This window comes from Tachypleus tridentatus, chromosome 7 (genome assembly GCF_004210375.1).
Source record: "Tachypleus tridentatus isolate NWPU-2018 chromosome 7, ASM421037v1, whole genome shotgun sequence".
Lineage (NCBI taxonomy): Eukaryota > Metazoa > Arthropoda > Merostomata > Xiphosura > Limulidae > Tachypleus > Tachypleus tridentatus.
Window position 1 is genome coordinate 150,591,750 of NC_134831.1, and position 19,477 is coordinate 150,611,226.

General features: G+C 34.6%; 1 protein-coding gene across 4 annotated transcripts in view; it reads right to left on the bottom strand.

The window, feature by feature from the left end:
* Positions 1-3,422: 3,422 nt before the first annotated feature.
* The window catches only part of LOC143256904 (A disintegrin and metalloproteinase with thrombospondin motifs 16-like), an 80,615-nt gene continuing 64,560 nt past the window's right edge, over positions 3,423-19,477 (bottom strand). For all 4 annotated transcript variants that reach the window (XM_076514745.1, XM_076514747.1, XM_076514746.1 and 1 more), the window contains exons 18-23: positions 18,370-18,523; positions 14,532-14,658; positions 8,802-9,009; positions 7,536-7,739; positions 5,692-5,893; positions 3,423-3,755 (exon numbers count right to left, since the gene is read on the bottom strand). In XM_076514745.1, the coding sequence (XP_076370860.1) occupies positions 3,646-3,755; positions 5,692-5,893; positions 7,536-7,739; positions 8,802-9,009; positions 14,532-14,658; positions 18,370-18,523 (1,005 nt within the window). In that variant the 3' untranslated portion in view covers positions 3,423-3,645. The remainder of the gene's footprint in view (positions 3,756-5,691; positions 5,894-7,535; positions 7,740-8,801; positions 9,010-14,531; positions 14,659-18,369; positions 18,524-19,477) is intronic.

The window sequence follows — 19,477 nt, forward strand, 5'->3', positions numbered from 1 at the left end:
TTGATATATTATTATGGAGTTAGTGGTCATTATGTATATACCAAGTCACAGAATTTAGCTCATTCACTGGGTTGTTTATTTTTGAATTTCGCACAAAGCTACTTGAGGGCTATCTGCGTTAGCCGTCCCGAATTTAGCAGTGTAAGACTAGAGGGAAGGCAGCTAGTCTTCACCGCCCACCGCCAACTCTTGGGTTACTCTTTTACCAACGACTAGTGGGATTGACCGTCACATTGTAACGCCCCACGGCTGAAAGGGCGAGCATGTTTGGTATGAAGGGGATTAGAACCCGCGACCCACAAATTACGAGTCGAACGCCTAAACCCACCTGGCCATGCCGGGCTTCATTCACTAGGTAATGATGGAAAAGACACCTAATCATAACATGACGCTTGTTAACAACTAAATAAAACATAATATTTGCCGTTTATAATGTTTTGAGAAATTACACTTTGTTTCTGATATTTACGCAAAGATACGAAGGGGTATCTGTGCTAAGTTTGAATTGAGATACTTGATGAAAAGCTGGTAGTCAATATAACCTACTCTTGACCGTCACTGATATAACGTACACAAGGTCTCCAAAAGAGAGACTTTGAGACAACGGGACATGAACCACATACATTGTTTTTATACTCCGATCACGCTAATAACAACACCGCTCCTCTAGACACATTCCTATTTTGTTTGTTTATTTGCTATGCACAAGGTACACAATGGGCTATCTGTGCTTCGTCTACCAAGGGCATGGAAAACCAGCTTAGAGTAGTATAAGTCTGCAGACGTACCGTTGGAGGGCCATTTTGTCTAAAACACTACAATACTAATTAAAAGACTGTTTGTGAACAGTTTGTTGAAAAGTTTTAAAACATTTTCATCAGTTATGGTTGTTGATTAAACATAACAAAGACATGCGAAAATATTCTTATATATTATTGGAGACATTTGAAACATTACAATAGTCATAAAGGTATGTCGTATATAAGTCGTGACAACTTTCTACAACATCGGCAAGTTATATTTCTACAAAATAAGGAAATACGAACACTTTCGTATCGAAAATGTATTATGGAAGTTAATGCAGCCAGGGATATCTAAAGTGGTACTAACCATGAGAACACGTAAATGTTTAGGCTGGTTTTCAATACGAATGTTGCAGGCGCGATTGATACCTGCTGTACGCAAGGAGAAAATGAAAAAGCTTGGAAACAATTACGTATTAGTAAAGTAGGAGAGGGAGAACATAAGAAATGTTTTTTAGTAAAGTAGGAGAGGGAGAACTAAAGAAATGTTTTTAGTAAAGTAGGAGAGGGAGAACTGAAGAAATGTTTTTAGTAAAGTAGGAGAGGGAGAACTAAAGAAATGTTTTAGTAAAGTAGGAGAGGGAGAACTAAAGAAATGTTTTAGTAAAGTAGGAGAGGAGAACATAAGAAATGTTTTTTAGTAAAGTAGGAGAGGAGAACTAAAGAAATGTTTTAGTAAAGTAGGAGAGGAGAACTAAAGAAATGTTTTAGTAAAGTAGGAGAGGAGAACTAAAGAAATGTTTTAGTAAAGTAGGAGAGGAGAACTAAAGAAATGTTTTTAGTAAAGTAGGAGAGGGAGAACTAAAGAAATGTTTTTAGTAAAGTAGGAGAGGGAGAACTAAAGAAATGTTTTTAGTAAAGTAGGAGAGAGAGAACTAAAGAAATGTTTTTAGTAAAGTAGGAGAGGGAGAACTAAAGAAATGTTTTTTGTTTGTTTTAATGAAAAACAACAACACACATTGTTTCATCTAAGTTGTCAAATCTTAGCTATAAACTTATTGCTGACTCACAGGGAGACAAGAAATGATGCTAGTAGGATGTTTTAAACTAAATCAAACCTAAAATGAACTACAAATAGCGTAAGATCGAAAATAATAAACATTAAAACACGTTCTTCTGATAAGAGTTAGCACGCAGGGTCACACACATAAAGGGTGCAATGAATTGTTTTTCTTCACGAGAATAAAGGATATTTGTCCACCTGTAGAGTAGTACCGAACCATTCAAAAACGCTAGAGGTTTGGGTACTGTTTAAATATAGTTCTTAATCCTGATTAAATAGAAGGAAACTTTATAATAAATAAAGTTATTATTAAAACAAGACAAAGTAATTTGAAATAGCAATAATAAAGTAAAACTGCATAGTTAATAAAATAGATTATAAATAAAAAACTTATCCCATGGAGAAATAGCTAAAATCACTAAAAATATATGTTTTTTTCAGAGACAAGTTAAAGGTCAACGGTCATTGGTTCAAAATATTTTGATTAATTAATCGTATGCTTGCTTATTATAAAGCCAGCTTCACTTTTGTTTCTGTTTCTTTCCAACACCTTATGGGAATATATATGGAATAGTTGATATCCATTTGTTTGTGTCTTAATCCAAACTATAAGCCAATACTTTTTATACGTAGTTGGTTGGCCATGACGGCGACAGTCAAAGGGTAAACGTATATGGTACCAGGAAATCGAACTAGCAATCATCAGATTGCGAGTAGGATGTCCTAATCATCATCTTCAATACCTAATAAAATCATGGTTAATCCTATGCTTGTTTCACTACTATATCTGCTTTAATTCTAAACTCGTCTTCAATACCTAAGGAAATCAACATACATCTAGCTTTGTACTAAACCTAGCTTCGATATCAAAGAAAAATATGGTTTTATCCATGCTTGTTTTATTGTTGTATCTAGTTTACTTTTAAAACCAGCTTCAATATCTAAGAAAATGATCTCGAATAATCGGAAAAAAGTATGGTTCTTAAATCGCTCTTTCAAAGTAAGGTTGGTTTTTTCTAGAATCGTGGTAGTTACATTTCTAATGCTTTACGAAGTAAACAGTATCGAACTTACAGAAGTTGCCAAGAACATGCATTCAAAAATTAGTTACGAACCATTTCTGTGTTTAAGAACAAATATAGAGTATTACCTAGACCTTTTTGAATATCAATTCTTTTTATTTTGACACAATCTATTACTTATGAATACAATATCTTTAAACACGATTGTATTTTTGATTAAGGAACTCAAGACTTTTAAGTTAGTATACCTATTAAGCTCGTAAACATAACTGATAAATTACTTTCAAGCTATAAATAATTGTTACACACAGCTTTTAGGAAATTATACAAATCGTTATTGTGAGAGAGACGTTGTTAGCATCATGATACATTACACGTTATTGTGAGAAAGACTTGCTAGCATCATGATACATTACACGCATTCCCATCTCCACTTCTATCTTATGTTTCAGCTTCCATTACAAAATATCATCAATTCCCCATCTAAGAGGTCAAAAATTGTTACGACAGTAAGCGAGCAATAATTAGTCGCTTTCTTAAAATCCACTTTGTACGATTTATTATAGGCTTAATGAGCAACTTAAACAAACACAGTGTGATTTGAAATTTTGTTTATTTAATAATCTGCACTTTTCTGATCTAGACTTTCTCTAAAAGTTAGAGAAAACAACGATGTAAAACAAGATAAAATCATCGAGTACAGCAAAAGTCACATGGCTCAACAAACACACATACATAAACATGCGTAATAACATCACAAATATAGATGGCAGTTAAATATATTTGAGCTTTGATTGTAAAGCGCTCACTGACATGGCTAAGTTTTGGCGCAGGAGTTGCAGCATTTCTTGGCGTAGAATTGATGACCACAAACTTTGTGTTTGACCACTATGTCACACCAGCTGAAGAGGTCAAAGCAATTGGGACCTGCAGAGACATAATTATAGTCAATTAGATACGTATAAGAATAAAGAAATATTCTTAAACTGAGATTTAAGAGTGTTTGTTGTTGTTTTTTTTGCGCAAAGCTGCACGAGGACTACCAGCGCTAGCCGTCCCTAATTTTGCAGTGTAAGACTACAGGGAAGGCAGCTATTCATCACCACCCACCGCTAACTCTTGGGCTACTCTTTTTTTAACGAATGGTGGGACTTACCATCACTTTATAAAACCCCTACGGCTGAAAGCGCAAGTATGTTTGGTGTGAGAGGGATTCAAACTCGCGACCCTCAGGTTACGAGTCGAGTTCCTTAACCACCTGGCCATGCCGGGGCTTGAGTAAAAGTAACTGTAACCGTTATGATAATACGTGCCAAAATATATATTATAAACTTGTATGACTTCGAAATTACTTGTAACATACATTTCAAAGCAAAATCAGTAAATATGTGTCGGGTTAAGTAGTACAAATAGGATTTCTGTCACAAGAACGTTTCTATACCTAAAATTATCAATATATATGTATACATGGTTTCTTCCTTTAAAACATTTCAACCTGCATTTTTTCTTATAAATGCCAAACGTTGTTGTAAGAAACTGTACTTGAATTAAAGAGATTATTGTTAGAGCAAGCAGCATTGTCTATTAGTTTGGACTCCTAGTCGAAAAGTGGCAGTTTCGAGGATTATCCGAGACATATTTTTGGGTTCTTGAGTCAGACATTTTAATTACAGTCTACCCAGATATAAAGTAAGCATCTACAGGTAGTTTAGGGTTAGAGTGCTATGGATTGGTGTACCATCTAATGAATATCTTACTGTTTTCATCTGCTGTGCCACAGGAAACCAGAATTAAGTTGTTGTTGTTTGTGGCATTCCTTACAAGTCTTTCGTTGTTTATTTGTCATTAAGTACAAAGCTATATAATTTGGTGTCTGTGCTATGGTCACTGTGGGTACTTAATCCTGATTAGTATCGTTATAAGTTATCAGACTTTCTACTGAGTCACCAGGGGACTCGCGCAAAGCTATTCGAGGGCTGTCCCTACTAACCACTCTTAGTTTGAAGTGATAGACTAGGAGGAACAAAACTAGTCAATATCACCGATCGCTGTCTCTTGGGTTACTCTAATCAAATAACGCGATTTTACCGTCACTCTTAAAACGCGCCCACGATCCCATAGTACAGAGCACGATCATGTGGCAACTGAATGCGAACTTTGGATCGCCACATTGACTAAAGTCACTAAGTTAACTTCATATTTTGGGCGAACATTTATATCACGAAAAATTTCTTTTCAGTAGAAACAGTGTAACAGAACATGATATTTAAAATTAATACCAAATATTTAAACCACCATTAAAAAAGTAAAGGAGTGTGTGTGGTTTTTCTTATAGCAAAGCCACATCGGGATATCTGCCGAGTCCATCAAGGGGAATCGAACCCCTGATTTTAACGTTGTAAAAGTAAAGGATGAAAAGTATTTAGAACAAAAAGAAAAACATTGAGTCTTGTTTTGCTTTTAATCTTTATAAAGAATAATCAAATAATGAATCATATTACATCTTTAGAAACGAAATCCAAACAGGAGAGTAATACTTAGCTCCTAAAGAAAAAAGAATACCTATAAAATAAAACTGCTAACAATTAAAGATAAAATTTAAGTTTTTCTTAGATTTAAAAAATAAAAGGTAAATAATTGAGCAATTTTTAAATACTAAAAAGCAAAGAAACAAAATAAAAATTATGACATTCATCCTGGAAAAAGAGAAAATAATTAACCATTATTTTCAATAAACAACAAATTCACAATAAAAAACTATTTTGTAACAGTTGACAAGGGAAGTCTAAGTTACGCTAAATTTCTCCACATTCTTTAGTTTGTTTCGTTACTTTTGCATAAATTTCTTCATAAGTCGTTTTACCTTTGGGTACAGTCGGCTTGCATGCTTGTTTATTACAAGGTTTGACACCAGCAGGTCTAGTCTGAGGATCACATTTTGGAGCAGTATTGTATCCTTTTCTAAGATTCCAAATTTTTTTGAAATCGCTGCTGTCCAGTTGATTTTCACGGCGCACACACTTGACAATTCTTGTCTGCTGCCCGCTTCCGCAGGTGGCGCTGCACTAAATAAACAAACGAAAAATGTTTTTTAAAAATATTTAAATTATATTTAAGTCTAAAATATATCTCTAGTTTTTCCGACGTTTTTGCGGACACCAGTAGCAGTATATATGCAGGTGTTAACATAAATATACTATGACTTGTTACCATAGTATCGGATTAAGCCATCTTTACTGCAATAACAGCTTGAAATTGGTGTGGCGTAGACTTTATAAAATTATGGAAAATACCTTAATGGATAATAGCTTATTATTCGAGAACTATGATCTACACTGGGTTTACGGAATTGGTAAATAATTGTGCTGGAGAATATGACATTCAAATCTAATCCAAAGATACTCAATTGTATTTAGATTTTGCAATTGTGCTGATGAAGAAAGGTGACTACAGACATTTTCATTCTTTTCAAACTAATTTAAAATAGTACAACTGGTATATTGTTATCTCACTGGTTTGAAAAAATCTTTGTGTAATAACATCAACGTACATTATTGTGGATTTTACACTCCAAAAGTTATTCGTCCTTTTAACAAAGTCAAAGGATTCAACTGTTTTTAAGAAATCCTTTCCTACACCATTACATTAATTTCAGCAAGGACAATGGTTTTTGTAACGTTCTCTGTGTTTTTACTTTATCCTAACTAGAGAATATAACTAAACAAAATTCGTCAACGACGTTAATATTTCCACTTATTTATTGTCCACAGTTTGTACTCTAACCACTAACATAATCTTGATTTCTTGTTTCCATTCAAGTATCTTTTGTAACGTTCTCTGTGTTTTTACTTTATCCTAACTAGAGAATATAACTAAACAAAATTCGTCAACGACGTTAATATTTCCACTTATTTATTGTCCACAGTTTGTACTCTAACCACTAACATAATCTTGATTTCTTGTTTCCATTCAAGTATCTTGAAGCTGGGTGTTGGCAATCTTACGACACTGGCAATGTTCTTTTTTATATTAATAGTTCAGAATGTCTCAATAAACTGAGACACAATTTGACGTCTGCTACACTTAACAAGTTTACCAAGTCGATTTTGCCATTGACCAGTCACCTTGATTACTTACTAGTCACATTTTATTTTCCCTGGAAGCAGACATATTCTCTTTCAACTGTTACTGCTCGTGTTATAAGAGCATCTACTTTCACGTTCATTTAAAAAAGAGAAAACTTCTTTCTATTGTGCAATGTTTCGGAGACTAACCATGACAGGACTATACGTTTTGCACTTACAATGTTCAGGTACTTACATGGCGTACAAGATGAGCAGTTGCCTTTGTACGTGTAAATAAATAAAGCATTCTATAGACTTAGATATGTGGTTGAGTGATCTAATAAACTGGCTAGTCAGAATATGACCAATATCACGAGAACGGCACAGAAACTTTGCCGAAACTTGAAAAAAAACTGGTTGTTACAGGTTAGTACTAGCTAAAATTAAGCAATTTTTATAAAAAAACAAAAGTTTTATAGCTTATTCTTGTTTTAGGTTTGATGTTCAATTATCGTGCTAGCTGTTTCGGTAACTAAGAGTGTTTAATGTGCTTCAACATTATTCCTAGAACGATAAATTAATTTTCAAGTGTGTTTTATTTAATGACTCTGAAGGTTGTGTATAATTTAGATGTGTTCTTTACCTGAAGCCAGTTTCCTGTAACCCACTCGTCATAATCACTTGCCAAGCGGAACTGCCGACAGTCAGTATTCTTACATCTACGTGAGGAAGGCGGTGCTACACTTTGACTACACTCCTTTGGATTGACTCGTGGAGAATTTCTTAAACCAGATTCATGACAAGTTACTGTCCTTGTTTGAATACCCCAGTTACAGCCGCCTTGACACTAGAAAGTTGATAATAATAATACAAATTAAAGTCACTCTAATAGAATACATACGTTCATCCGAAACGCCTTCTAGATAATTCCTATTAAATTAAACTAGCTGATGTCCTAGTTTCTCCTGTTGTATCTTGTTCTTTCTAAAATACTAACACAATAAAGTCAATTTTACCAAACAACTTACTAGACATAGAAAATACGAAAAGTGCACAAATACTAACACGGATAAAAATATATACGTCAATTATTATGCACTCGACTCGTAATCTGAGGGTCGCGGGTTCAAATCCTTGTCATACTAAAAATGCTTGTCTTTTCAGCCGTGGGGGCGTTAAAAAGTAATGGTCATTCCCACTATTCGTCGGTGGGTGGTAATAACTAGCTGCCTTTCCTCTAGTCCTACACTGCTAAATTAGGGACGGCTAGCGCAGATAGCCCTCGTGTAGCTATGCGCGAAATTCAAAAACAAATAAACAAATTAATTATTATGTAACTAACAACTGTGACCAAACATCACAATGGGATTGTTAATGTTATAGTAAAAACATATACCAGCTGGAAGAGTGTGAGAACATTATAAACAGCTCTGATGTAACAAACTGTTACATTCCTTTACAGATATTCAGTATTACTTTCGTTCTCCTTGGAGAGTGTGTAAAACAATGTTTGAGATACATGTTCGACATACTTTAAGTTGCTGCTCGTAAGTTGAAAACTCATAAACTGTGTTAAACTAATGCAACCACTACGTAATTTACACGCGATATTAATGTTTTCAATAACAGTTGTAAAAAGTCTAAACTGGCGGAGTCAATACCATGTTTTCTTTCCATCTTCTAACAATAGGCTTAAGAAGTCTCTTTGATTCCTCAGTGAAAGTATTTTATACGCTTGATAACAATGTTCGTAGTGTAATTATTTTGTAAAATCTGTAATACAGCGATAATATAGATATATTAATGGTATTGTTGCTTAGGGTATAATTTTAGTTAAAATGATGTTACTGGTAGGCAGTGATAGAAGAAAAGATCAACAGAGAGAGCTAAAAGAAATAAATTAGTCTACCTTTGTCCATGGTCCTGTCACCCATGATAATGGGCATTTATGTTCGTTACATTTCTGCTTCCTGATTGGAAAGGTCAATCCATGACAACGTCGCCTAGCCACGACCCTCGTTCCTTTTGTTTTTTTATCCTGAACACAGCGGACACTCCTGTGTTGATATCCTGTTCCACAACCTTTGGTGCATCTAGTCCAGTGTCCAACTTCCCATCTGTTAACACAAACCAGAGACGAGTCAATAAGCCAATAGACATTCTGTAAAGTAACTCAGCAAACAAACGAATATTAATTACGACAATATTTTCTCATTCACAGAGTTTATTTATTACAACTCTTAGGAATATAATTTTGTTTTCACTAAGTAGAGAACTGCAAACGTATTTACAAAACTATAGTACTTGTTTTGATAAGAAATAAACTGTAATTTACAGAATGAATTATTTGAAACACAAACATACTAAAAAGAGAATAAAAAATAAATACACGCACTCAAAATATTCAAAGTAGACAAGTAAAACCCCAAAACGCTAACCAGATTCTTCAATAACAAATGGTTTAAAGTAAGTTACCATTATTTCATAACGCTACAGTATATTTTCAGTTTGACCATTTATTAGTCTGATGTGACGTGGTAGTTAGGGCATTCGACTCGCGATGTGAAGATCGTAGATTCTAACCCATCCCCAAACATGCTCTTCCAGTCGTGGGGGCGTTGTAAAGTGACGATCAATCTTACTATTTATTGACGGTGTTGTATAACGAACGGGCTTTCCTATAGTCCATTACTTCAAAATTAAGAACGCTTAGCGCAGTTAGCCCTCGAGTAACTTTGCTTGAAATTCCATTACAAACAAACGATTGACTACTTATTTTCATATAATTATTTTATTTTTATGTAGGATGTGGTTCTCACCGTTAATTAAACTTATACGTTGTTGTATGTAAGTAAGAATACTATGACTTACAGTGCTATATAAAGATTTTTATCTTGGATTAGACCGTGATTTATAAAACACTTATGTTATCAATCAAGATATAGACACATCAACCGTTGGCAGTTACAAAGGTTACAAATGGACAAAAAAGTCAGTTCTTTCCAAAACTGCTTTACCACACAGGAACATCTGAATAAACTTATTCTCGGGATTCGCATTTTGTGGCAGTAGGTGCGCTATAATAATGACGGTCAAACCGCAATATTCAACCAGATAAAAGTAGACCAAAAAGTTGGCGGTGGGTGCTATTGAAAAGCTTCTTTCTCTTTCTAGCCCAGTTCACAATTAGGAATAGATTTACGTAAAGACAGCTCTTGTTTCTTATGGTAAAATTATGAGTGGGTTTATTCTTATCGGAAAGCCACATCAGGCTATCTGCTCAGACCACCGAGGGGAAACGAACCCCTGATTTTAGCATTGTAAATCCGGAGACATACCGCTGTACTAGCGTGGGTTGGTAAAATTATGAAATAAATAAACACACAGAAGTGTGTTTTGGAATATTTTCTGCTTTTTGTAGTTTTCTGCTTATAAATAAACAAACAAAACAAAGCGACAATTAAAAATTATTGCGTTTTGTGGTTGAATTTCGACATCTCAAAAATTCAAACAGTAGCGCGCACGTTGTAGAAATGTGTAATATCTTATTCTATATTAATTAAACTTAAACCAAAAGTTTAATTCGCATAAATAAAATCCATTCCTTTATTGTTAGTTGTTTTTTTTCAACCAATACTTTCTACAGTCTTACTGAAACTAATTCAGGTATAACTTACAAGATTTAGTAAACTATTGTTGATAGGAATAACTTCATAAATAAAGCTGACAAGGTACTCAACTTGATAATTATTTCTCCTTGTGTGCGTGTGTGTTTTCTTATAGCAAAACCACATGGGGCTATCTGCTGAGTCCACTGAGAGTAATCAAACTCCTGATTTTAACGTTGTAAATCCTAACACATACCGCTGTACTTGCGGGGTACATTATCTCTCTTTCGTACAATACTTCTTCGTGTATATATAGTACTCTGCGAAACACGAACTCAGTATTCCCAGAACTAAACCTTAACTTACTGTTGTCAGATCACATAGCAGGATTCAATATGACCCTTAATTACCCTAAAGTCAAAAGTGCAGGGCACGATTTGCTTTTCTCTACAGTAAGGGGTTTGTTTGTTTTGTTTTGAATTTCGCGCAAAGCTACACGAGGGCTATCTGCGCTAGCCGTCCCTAATTTTGCAGTGTAAGATTAGAGGGAAGGCAGGTAGTCATTACCACCCACCGCGAACTCTTGAGCTACTCTTTTACCAACGAATAGTGAGATTGACCGTCACATTATAACGCCCCACGGCTGAAAGGGCGATCATGTTTGGTGTGACGGGGATTCGAACCCGTCACCCTCAGACTGAGAGTTGAATGCCTTTATCATCTGGTCATACCGGTCCCTTCAGTAAGGCTGCTAAACATTAAATCTCAACTTCACATACTGTCACACTATCTACTGGGCCTCGCTTGACCCTTGAGAATTAACTTACTAATTACCTAATCAAAGCAACTACTGTAACAGACACTAAACAAGCTACAATTACTTGTCTTACTCGAGTCTGTAATCGTTTAAATCTTTCTTTTACATTTTCAGGGAAATCTATATCATTGTATTTCTCTAAGTTACGTCATGTGTTTTAGACAGGAACAACATTTGTTTGTATATCTTTTTATTTTGCATTTACGGCAAAATTACCAAATGTATTTGACTAGAGGAAAGACAGCTAGTGAGTAGTACCACACAACCTACTATCTACACTAAGGGATTAACTGTTGCTCTTATAATTCATCCACAGTGTAAGATGAAAGGGAATATTTTATAGTATCGCATGGCGTCATATACGCTTCGCGAGATCCGAAAACTATAGTTCTATCAAAAGGAGCACAATTTTTTTAAAAAATATAAGGTATACTGGTTTATTCATAAACAAGTCAGATTTGTGAAGACATAAAATGACTCAACTAAAAACAATGAGAAACACAACTAGCCAATCTGGTCATATTGCCTTTCTCAGAGTCAATTATTACTGTTGTGACAATAATTTAAATGCTTATTTACAATACTCCAATATCTTTAATAAAATTTTCCAAATATAAACACCCATTGTGAAACTGTGTGGAATCCTTATTTTCATATCTAACCGTTGGCTCATAAGATTTTTAGCTTCTAAAAATAATAACCTTTAATCACCCGGCATGGCCAGGTGGGTTAAGGTGTTCGACTCGTAACCCGAGGGTCGCGGGTTCGAATCCCGGTCGCACCAAACATACTCGCCCTTTCAGCCGTGGGGGCGTTATAATGTTACGGTCAATCCCACTATTCGTTGGCAAAAGAGTAGCCCAAGAGTTGGCGGTGGGTAATGATGACTAGCTGCTTTCCCTCTAGTCTTACACTACTAAATTAGGGACGGCTAGCGCAGATAGCCCTTGAGTAGCATTGCGCGAAATTCAAAATAACAAATCTTACTACAGCTCTTGTTAGAGTTGCATCTACCTATTCCAGAAAATACGCTTCCACATTTGGTTGAGTTTAATTAAACGTTGAAACACTTTCTTGACAGTTCGAAACGAAGCTCTGAAGTGATTTGTAAACAGTTCTGTTTATCATGTTAGTAACTTCATCACAATTAGTTTTTCAATCGATAAGACTCTTGAATCCGGATGTCATACATGTAATGATAACAATATGTCCCCCGGTGAGACAGTGGTAAGTCTTTGGATTTACAATGCTAAAATCAAGGGTTCAGTTTTCCTTAGTGGATACAACAGATGGCTCGATGTGGCTTTGTAATAAAAACACACATTTGCACATAACAATATTTTATATATCGTCATGTTCCTTATGTAAATCTCGTTAGAAAAGGTTTAGTCTTCTCAACGTCTTCAAACGTGTGTGGTATATCTAGGGTTAGCACATTTAACTTTTTGTCAGCTCTCTAACCTTATCGCTACTTTCCAAGTTTATAAAAAGAATTGGTTCTTTTCAACAAATAATTTCTATCACTTGAATTTCTGTTGCACTCAAAACCACAATACATTTTGGTTCTTCACCTTCTACTTTAATTAGGAGGGTTCATTATGTTCTATTGAATTATTTTGAATATACAAATCAGCAAATCACCTGACAAACACAGTAATATAAAGCCACAGTGGAAAGGAATGTATCAGAACTATATTTTGACACTGTTTGGTGTTACGAGAGTATAGTTTGATGCCACCGAAAATGTATCGTTTTTTAAATTGTAATTGATAGTTCTTTCTGACGCAAAACATTAATACACTTAGATGATATAGTTGTTTTTATATCTAAGACTTTGATATTCCAAGAAAAGGACATCCGCTGTACTTAAGATAATTAGAAAACAAAGGAATATGGATCAACTTAGGGTTCCATTATCATCTAGAAAGAGATCTGCAACAGGTCGTACACTAGTCGTGTAAAACTACATAAGACGTCATGTAACAGTTGAGAATCCACGAACACAAACGTCTGTAGCAAAAACTGTCTGTATGTCCAAAGTAACTTAATAAAGAAGGATGTTTATTTAGAAAAGTGATACAAGTTTGCATGAAATATCAGTTAAACTGTTGTTTATCTTAAACAGTTGGAGAATGGAACAGGTATTAATGCTATTATACATAAAGATATGATGTATGTATTCAGAGGTTATGGATTCGTATGCGATCTGATTGTTAAAAAACGGGAAAAGAAACTGTCGTTCTCGTACACTAGATAGGTTATGAAAAGCAATTGAAAGAAACAGCATGTTGTGGACGTGACGGCCTTACGACGGAGATTTTTTGCCATAGAAACAAAGCTGCAGTGCTATTGTCAAGATCTACTGTCGTCAGATAGAGTTTGACCTGACACGGTAAAATGAACTGTAACTGTACAGTTATGTAAACCTTTCTTGTTTATTTTGTTAACCAAATTAGCGTTTTCTGTCAGATTCTTTAGTAGAACAACAAAATATCATTATCGTGGGTCGAGCGTGGCAAAGTAGTAACGTGTCTGAAGTGTGAATCCTACTTAGCAATTAAGTGAAAACAATCAGACACATTTACAAGAAAAGTCTAGCTGCCTAATGTAATAAGACAAGAACGTCTAACTGAAGATCATTTGTTTATATAAGATTGTCTGTCTCACTCGACGACGGTTTTAGGACTAAACAAGAGTTCTTGAAATCTTGCGCTATTTTGAATAAATAAAAAACAATATGCAGAGGATGTTAAAAGAGAAGGAGCTTAATGTCACAAAACCTCTTTTTTTTAGGATTTGGGGTGTTAGTAAAAAAATATGTGAACTGTGGATGATCTCTGGAATACGCAGGTTAAAAACCATAAGAAGCAAATAAATCTTAGTAGTTGTTGACTTTTTTTATTATTACTGAGAAAAAGGGCGCTTTGAGGTCATAAAGATAGGAAGGCAGGGTCTTGACTCATCTCGTCACTCCCTACTTCCGCGCACAGCAGGTATTGATATTAACCCTTTGTAAAAACAGTTTTCGTACCTAATTTGAGACTTAATTTGATTTTGGTAGGATATTCCAACGCCCACCCACCTAAGCAAGTACCCTATTGGTTATATAAGTAATTTAGTCATCCCAACACTTGAAGTATCGTATTTATTAAGACAGGTACAATATTCAGTTAGAACAGAAGCCTAGCCAACCTATGTGCTAAGTAGAACTTACCTGGCTGGACATGAATCTCGGTTACACCTAGTAATGTCTGCTGACGGTCGCAATACAGCAGAACAAAATTCGTTGTCCACCAATAGTCCTTTGTCGTCAACACAACGAGGATTTAAGTACTGATGACCTGATGCAATTCAAAAAATAGTAATAAATCATAAACAATAATGACATTTAAACAAGAATTTGATTAAAATATAAGAAAAACCTAAAATTTAAATATTTAAAGTATAAAATAAAAAAGGGTGAGAAATATCACCATATAGATCAAATATCACCATATAGATCGGTAAAAATGTCTAGTCAAGAGATCAACAAAATAGATTTCTCTAAACGCACATTTAAACACAACTTTGTCACAGATGAGAAAAAGATCTGCGAAAACATTTAAAGAGAGACTTGACATCGTTGTCAAAACCACTGAGAGATGTGGTGCTATAGTCGAATGAGGTAAGAACTTGTATGAAACAGAACAAAAAGCTATAAGGATTAATACTATATTAAAATTCAAACCAGTAATTTCGAAGAATATCAAACCAATGCAAACGTCACCGAAATAAGTCAACTGACGTCCAAAAACTACCAAAAGAGGCACGAGACCTAATCGTAGGAGGAATAGAAATATTCTTGTTTTACATCTTACCTAAGATGCATAAACCTGAACACCGTGGAAGACCTATAATTTCTACATGTAACTGTCCCATCAGAGTTAATTTAGCTTGTTGGACAAAACCACTTACTACATACTCTTCCAACCTGTATCAAATATAGTATCGAAGGTCTTCAGGTGTTTAATGCAAAGTTATTAGCTATTTCTAATCCTACTATTCATAGTTGACATTAAGTCCTTATATGCTGTCATAATCACATATTAAGAGAGTGGAAGTTTTGAACCAGCGACAAGTGTTAGAGGCATCAACAACACTAGTAAACTAGATGAATTCATCTTGACATCAAATGTGCTATCTTTCAATGATTATTTCAAAAAACAATACAAGGGTGTAGCCATTGGTACTAAATGGAATAGTTACTTGTTAATTTTTTAGGGTCTACATGAAGTACAAAACTTTAAAAATTTATGATCAATATATGCCTGTTTTATACCGACAATACAATGACTACATAATTGGAATTTCAATTACAGATAAAGAATGGCGCCAAGGGCCTGGCATGGCCTAGCGCGTAAGGCGTGCGACTCGTAATCCGAGGGTCGCGGGTTCGCGCCAAACATGCTCGCCCTCCCAGCCGTGGAAGCGTTACAATGTTACGGTCAATCCCACTATTCGTTGGTACAAGAGTAGCCCAAGAGTTGGCGGTGGGTGGTGATGACTAGCTGCCTTCCCTCTAGTCTTACACTGCTAAATTAGGGACGGCTCGGTGCAATGGACTAGCAACCTGCTCACTTAAATACTTGTTGAAGAATCCGCAAGCGATTGCGGCCCTATGTCCTTAGATGGAATCTAATGGCGCCATAGTTTTTATTAATTTTTGTGAAAAACTATCATTCGACTCTTTACTTTGCAAGCAACGTTTCAAACCACCTAGTGAACAATGTTGATATATATATATATATATTTGCAGTTAAAAGAAATACAACTTTTACTCCTGAAGATAGTGTCATTGGACATCTAAACATGGTTTTTTTTAGGGCGAGTTCCTGTTTTTAATAAATATTTATTGTGTTATGATTTTATCGTTGTATTCCTTTTACTTGTAAATAATTTAATGTGTTGAGACACTTCAAGCGATAGAAATTTGGAAGCTACGTTTATATGTAAGCAATAAGTTTGTATCGACCCTTAAAATTAAAAATGATTGAAGATATCAAAAGAAGTTACTCCTTGTACATGTGGTACAAGCCGCTGTTACGTTCACGATACAACACATTCCTTTACAACACCAGTATTTAGATTCAACATTACTTATATAGTCGAAAAATCGCGATGACTTGTATATCCAAATGATGAGTTTGTTACATCATTTCTTTATAAGGTGTACAACTATATGTAAGAGAAAAAGGTCGGATATTCTCAGGACGATCACGTAAGCACATCCATTTGTTTGTTTATTTATTTGAAGTTAATTACAAAGCAGCACATGGGTATAGGAACTCGGATTCTAGCTAAACACATCCATAAAATTCAGAATTGTGATCCAGTTAAGGTCATGCCCACCATATAAGTAACCTCGACAACCAAAAGAGTGTAAATGCGCTTCTCTATTGGTGTCTTCGTATTTTTATGTGAAATTAATTAATTCAACTTAAAGTTCTGCTTGTGTTTCAGGCATGAAATGAATGTCCAATGATAATTTACGGAGTTTGAAAACACCATCAAATTATTCCCTAAATCCCAATTTTTCATAATTACAAATCTTTATCTACAAAAATCCCATGCCTGTTTCTTATGTGAACGTTGTCTTTTGGATGATGAGTTGAAGATAAAATCCATACATAAGAAACATAGCATTTAGAATGAATCAGCGAGAAATGAACTGAGAAATATCCTATCATGGATCGCCTACAACCATTTGATCAACCTGATTAACAATATTAACACAAAAATTGCAATTCGCCTGGAACACAAGCAACATGTTAAACTGAATAAATTAATTCCACACAAAAATACCAACAGATCATTACAAGGTGATTTTTAACTTTAGTGACATTGTACTCAGTGAACCCTATAAATGTGCCCTAGCTAGGGACCTAACATTTTGCTTACCCTCCCCTGAACTAAAATTCTCTGATTACACGTTCACCTTTAAGTGTACGTATGAAATTTTGAAATCTCAATGCATTTTCAACAAAAATTGTTTCCAGAACCTAGAGAATAGGAAATATTCTGAAACAGCTTAGACCAAAGTAAAAGTCATGTAAGAACTTATATTGATGGTACTTTACATGAAGAAATTCCACTAATTATTTGTTCAGAATAAGTGTCTGTCACATCAAGGTACGATAAAAGTATCGTTTATTGATAATGTAGAATAATCAGCTGCACAGAAATTGTACAGCTGTGAAAGTTATTAGTTGATACGAAATATTCAATTACACAGTAAATGAGAGTATATCAACTCCTGACTGATCAACTCACAGACTTCACGAAACAAAAGCAAATAATGCATAAAAAAATCGGTAACAAAACTGACAACAAAGAAACATCCGGTTGCTCTACGATAAACACAAAGATATAATTATATAACAAACAACACACAAAACAGAAAGAGAGAACAATGGCATGTTCTTCTATACAACGCGGATAACTTGCGTTCTTCAAGAAAGGTTCAGTCTCATATATAGTAGTGAATGAAAAAAACAAACAAACAAAAACAAAACAAATACAAACAAGCTTACTTCGTTTTGAAACTTATTGATTAAGTAATACATTTACTATTATCTACTTTGCAACATATCTTCCCACTCATATTTTATCTATCAGTTTTATATCCAGGCCCTTTATGACGTTATAAATAACAAATAAAACTGATATACACTTATGTGCTGTTTCATCATAGTATAATTGCTTTTATTATACCGCATCTATACCTCATTACTGACATGTTGTAGTGTGTGGAAGTCCCATTAATTTCGATTTTTTTTTAGGATTCTTAACATTTACTAGCTTTTGCTATTTAGATTCATTTTCTGACGAAAAATTTCAATATCTCGAAAATTGTACTATAGATTTTTTAACAAACATGCTTCTGAATTTTTTACAATATTTTTCTGCAAGACAAATTAACACCAAAATATCGTTTTATTTGATTCGAAATGAGTTTGTGAATTAATATTAAAAGTTAAACATTGAATACTATCACAAACTGGGAGACACGTTACCTCTTCCACATGTCACAGAACAGTCAGAAGGAATTAACCTCCACTCGTAACGCTTCCTGACCGGCTTACTGACCACTGAATGTGTAGGTTCAGTAGAGTTGTTGTTTACTACAAACTCGTAATGTATTGTTGTTTCTTTCTTTTGGAGCAAGACCTGTATATTAAAAGTATAACGTCAAATACCGAGGACCAGTTGTCAACTCAAAAAAAGGTTTGTTTTCCTTTATGAAAAATAGTTTGACCTATTCATAATATCCAAATGTTGTACGCTTTAAAAACAACATTGGTCAACTTATTGTTAATAGCAAATATATATTTTAAACTTATGTATCTTGTGCTTTTATTCGAAACAAACAATTTATACAAACCTTGTTTATATTAAAGTCTCTGAAAAATGCAAATACTTTACTTATCACGTCAGATCTGGCTAACTCTATAACGTATAACTAAGATAAATGGGATATAAAATCTACTTATGACAACAAGCAGCTTAAACAGTTAAAGTGAATTGTTTTATAATGAGTCAGACTACCTAACTATCACACAAGGATCGAGTCAAAATTTGGGGCTTTATAGATGGAAGTCAACCACACATAGCCCCTGTTTCTGTTTAAGCACATGCCATTCAAGCTTATTTGTTGTGTTATAAGTGAAAGTCCTACTGGAGTTAAAACCAAATGTTAGGGGCAAATAAAATAATTTCATATGTATATAATTATTAGATGGCCCGGCATGGCAAGGTGGGTTAAGGCGTTCGACTCGTAATCTGAGTGTCACGGGTTCGAATCCTGGTCGCACCAAATATGCTCGCCCTCTCAGCCGTGGGGGCGTTATAATGTGGCGATCAATCCCACTATTAGTTGGTAAAAAAGTAACCCAAGAGTTGGCGGTGGGTGGTGATGACTATCTGCCTTCCCTCTAGTCTTACACTGCTAAATTAGGAACGACTAGCGCAGATAGCCCTCGAGTAGCCATGCGTGAAATTAAAAAACAAACAAACAAATTGTTTGTTGAATATTACACGCATACTGAATATCTTCGTAACTATAACACCGTATGCTATTTTACCTTTTAATATATAACCTATATAGAATAATTGTAATACAAG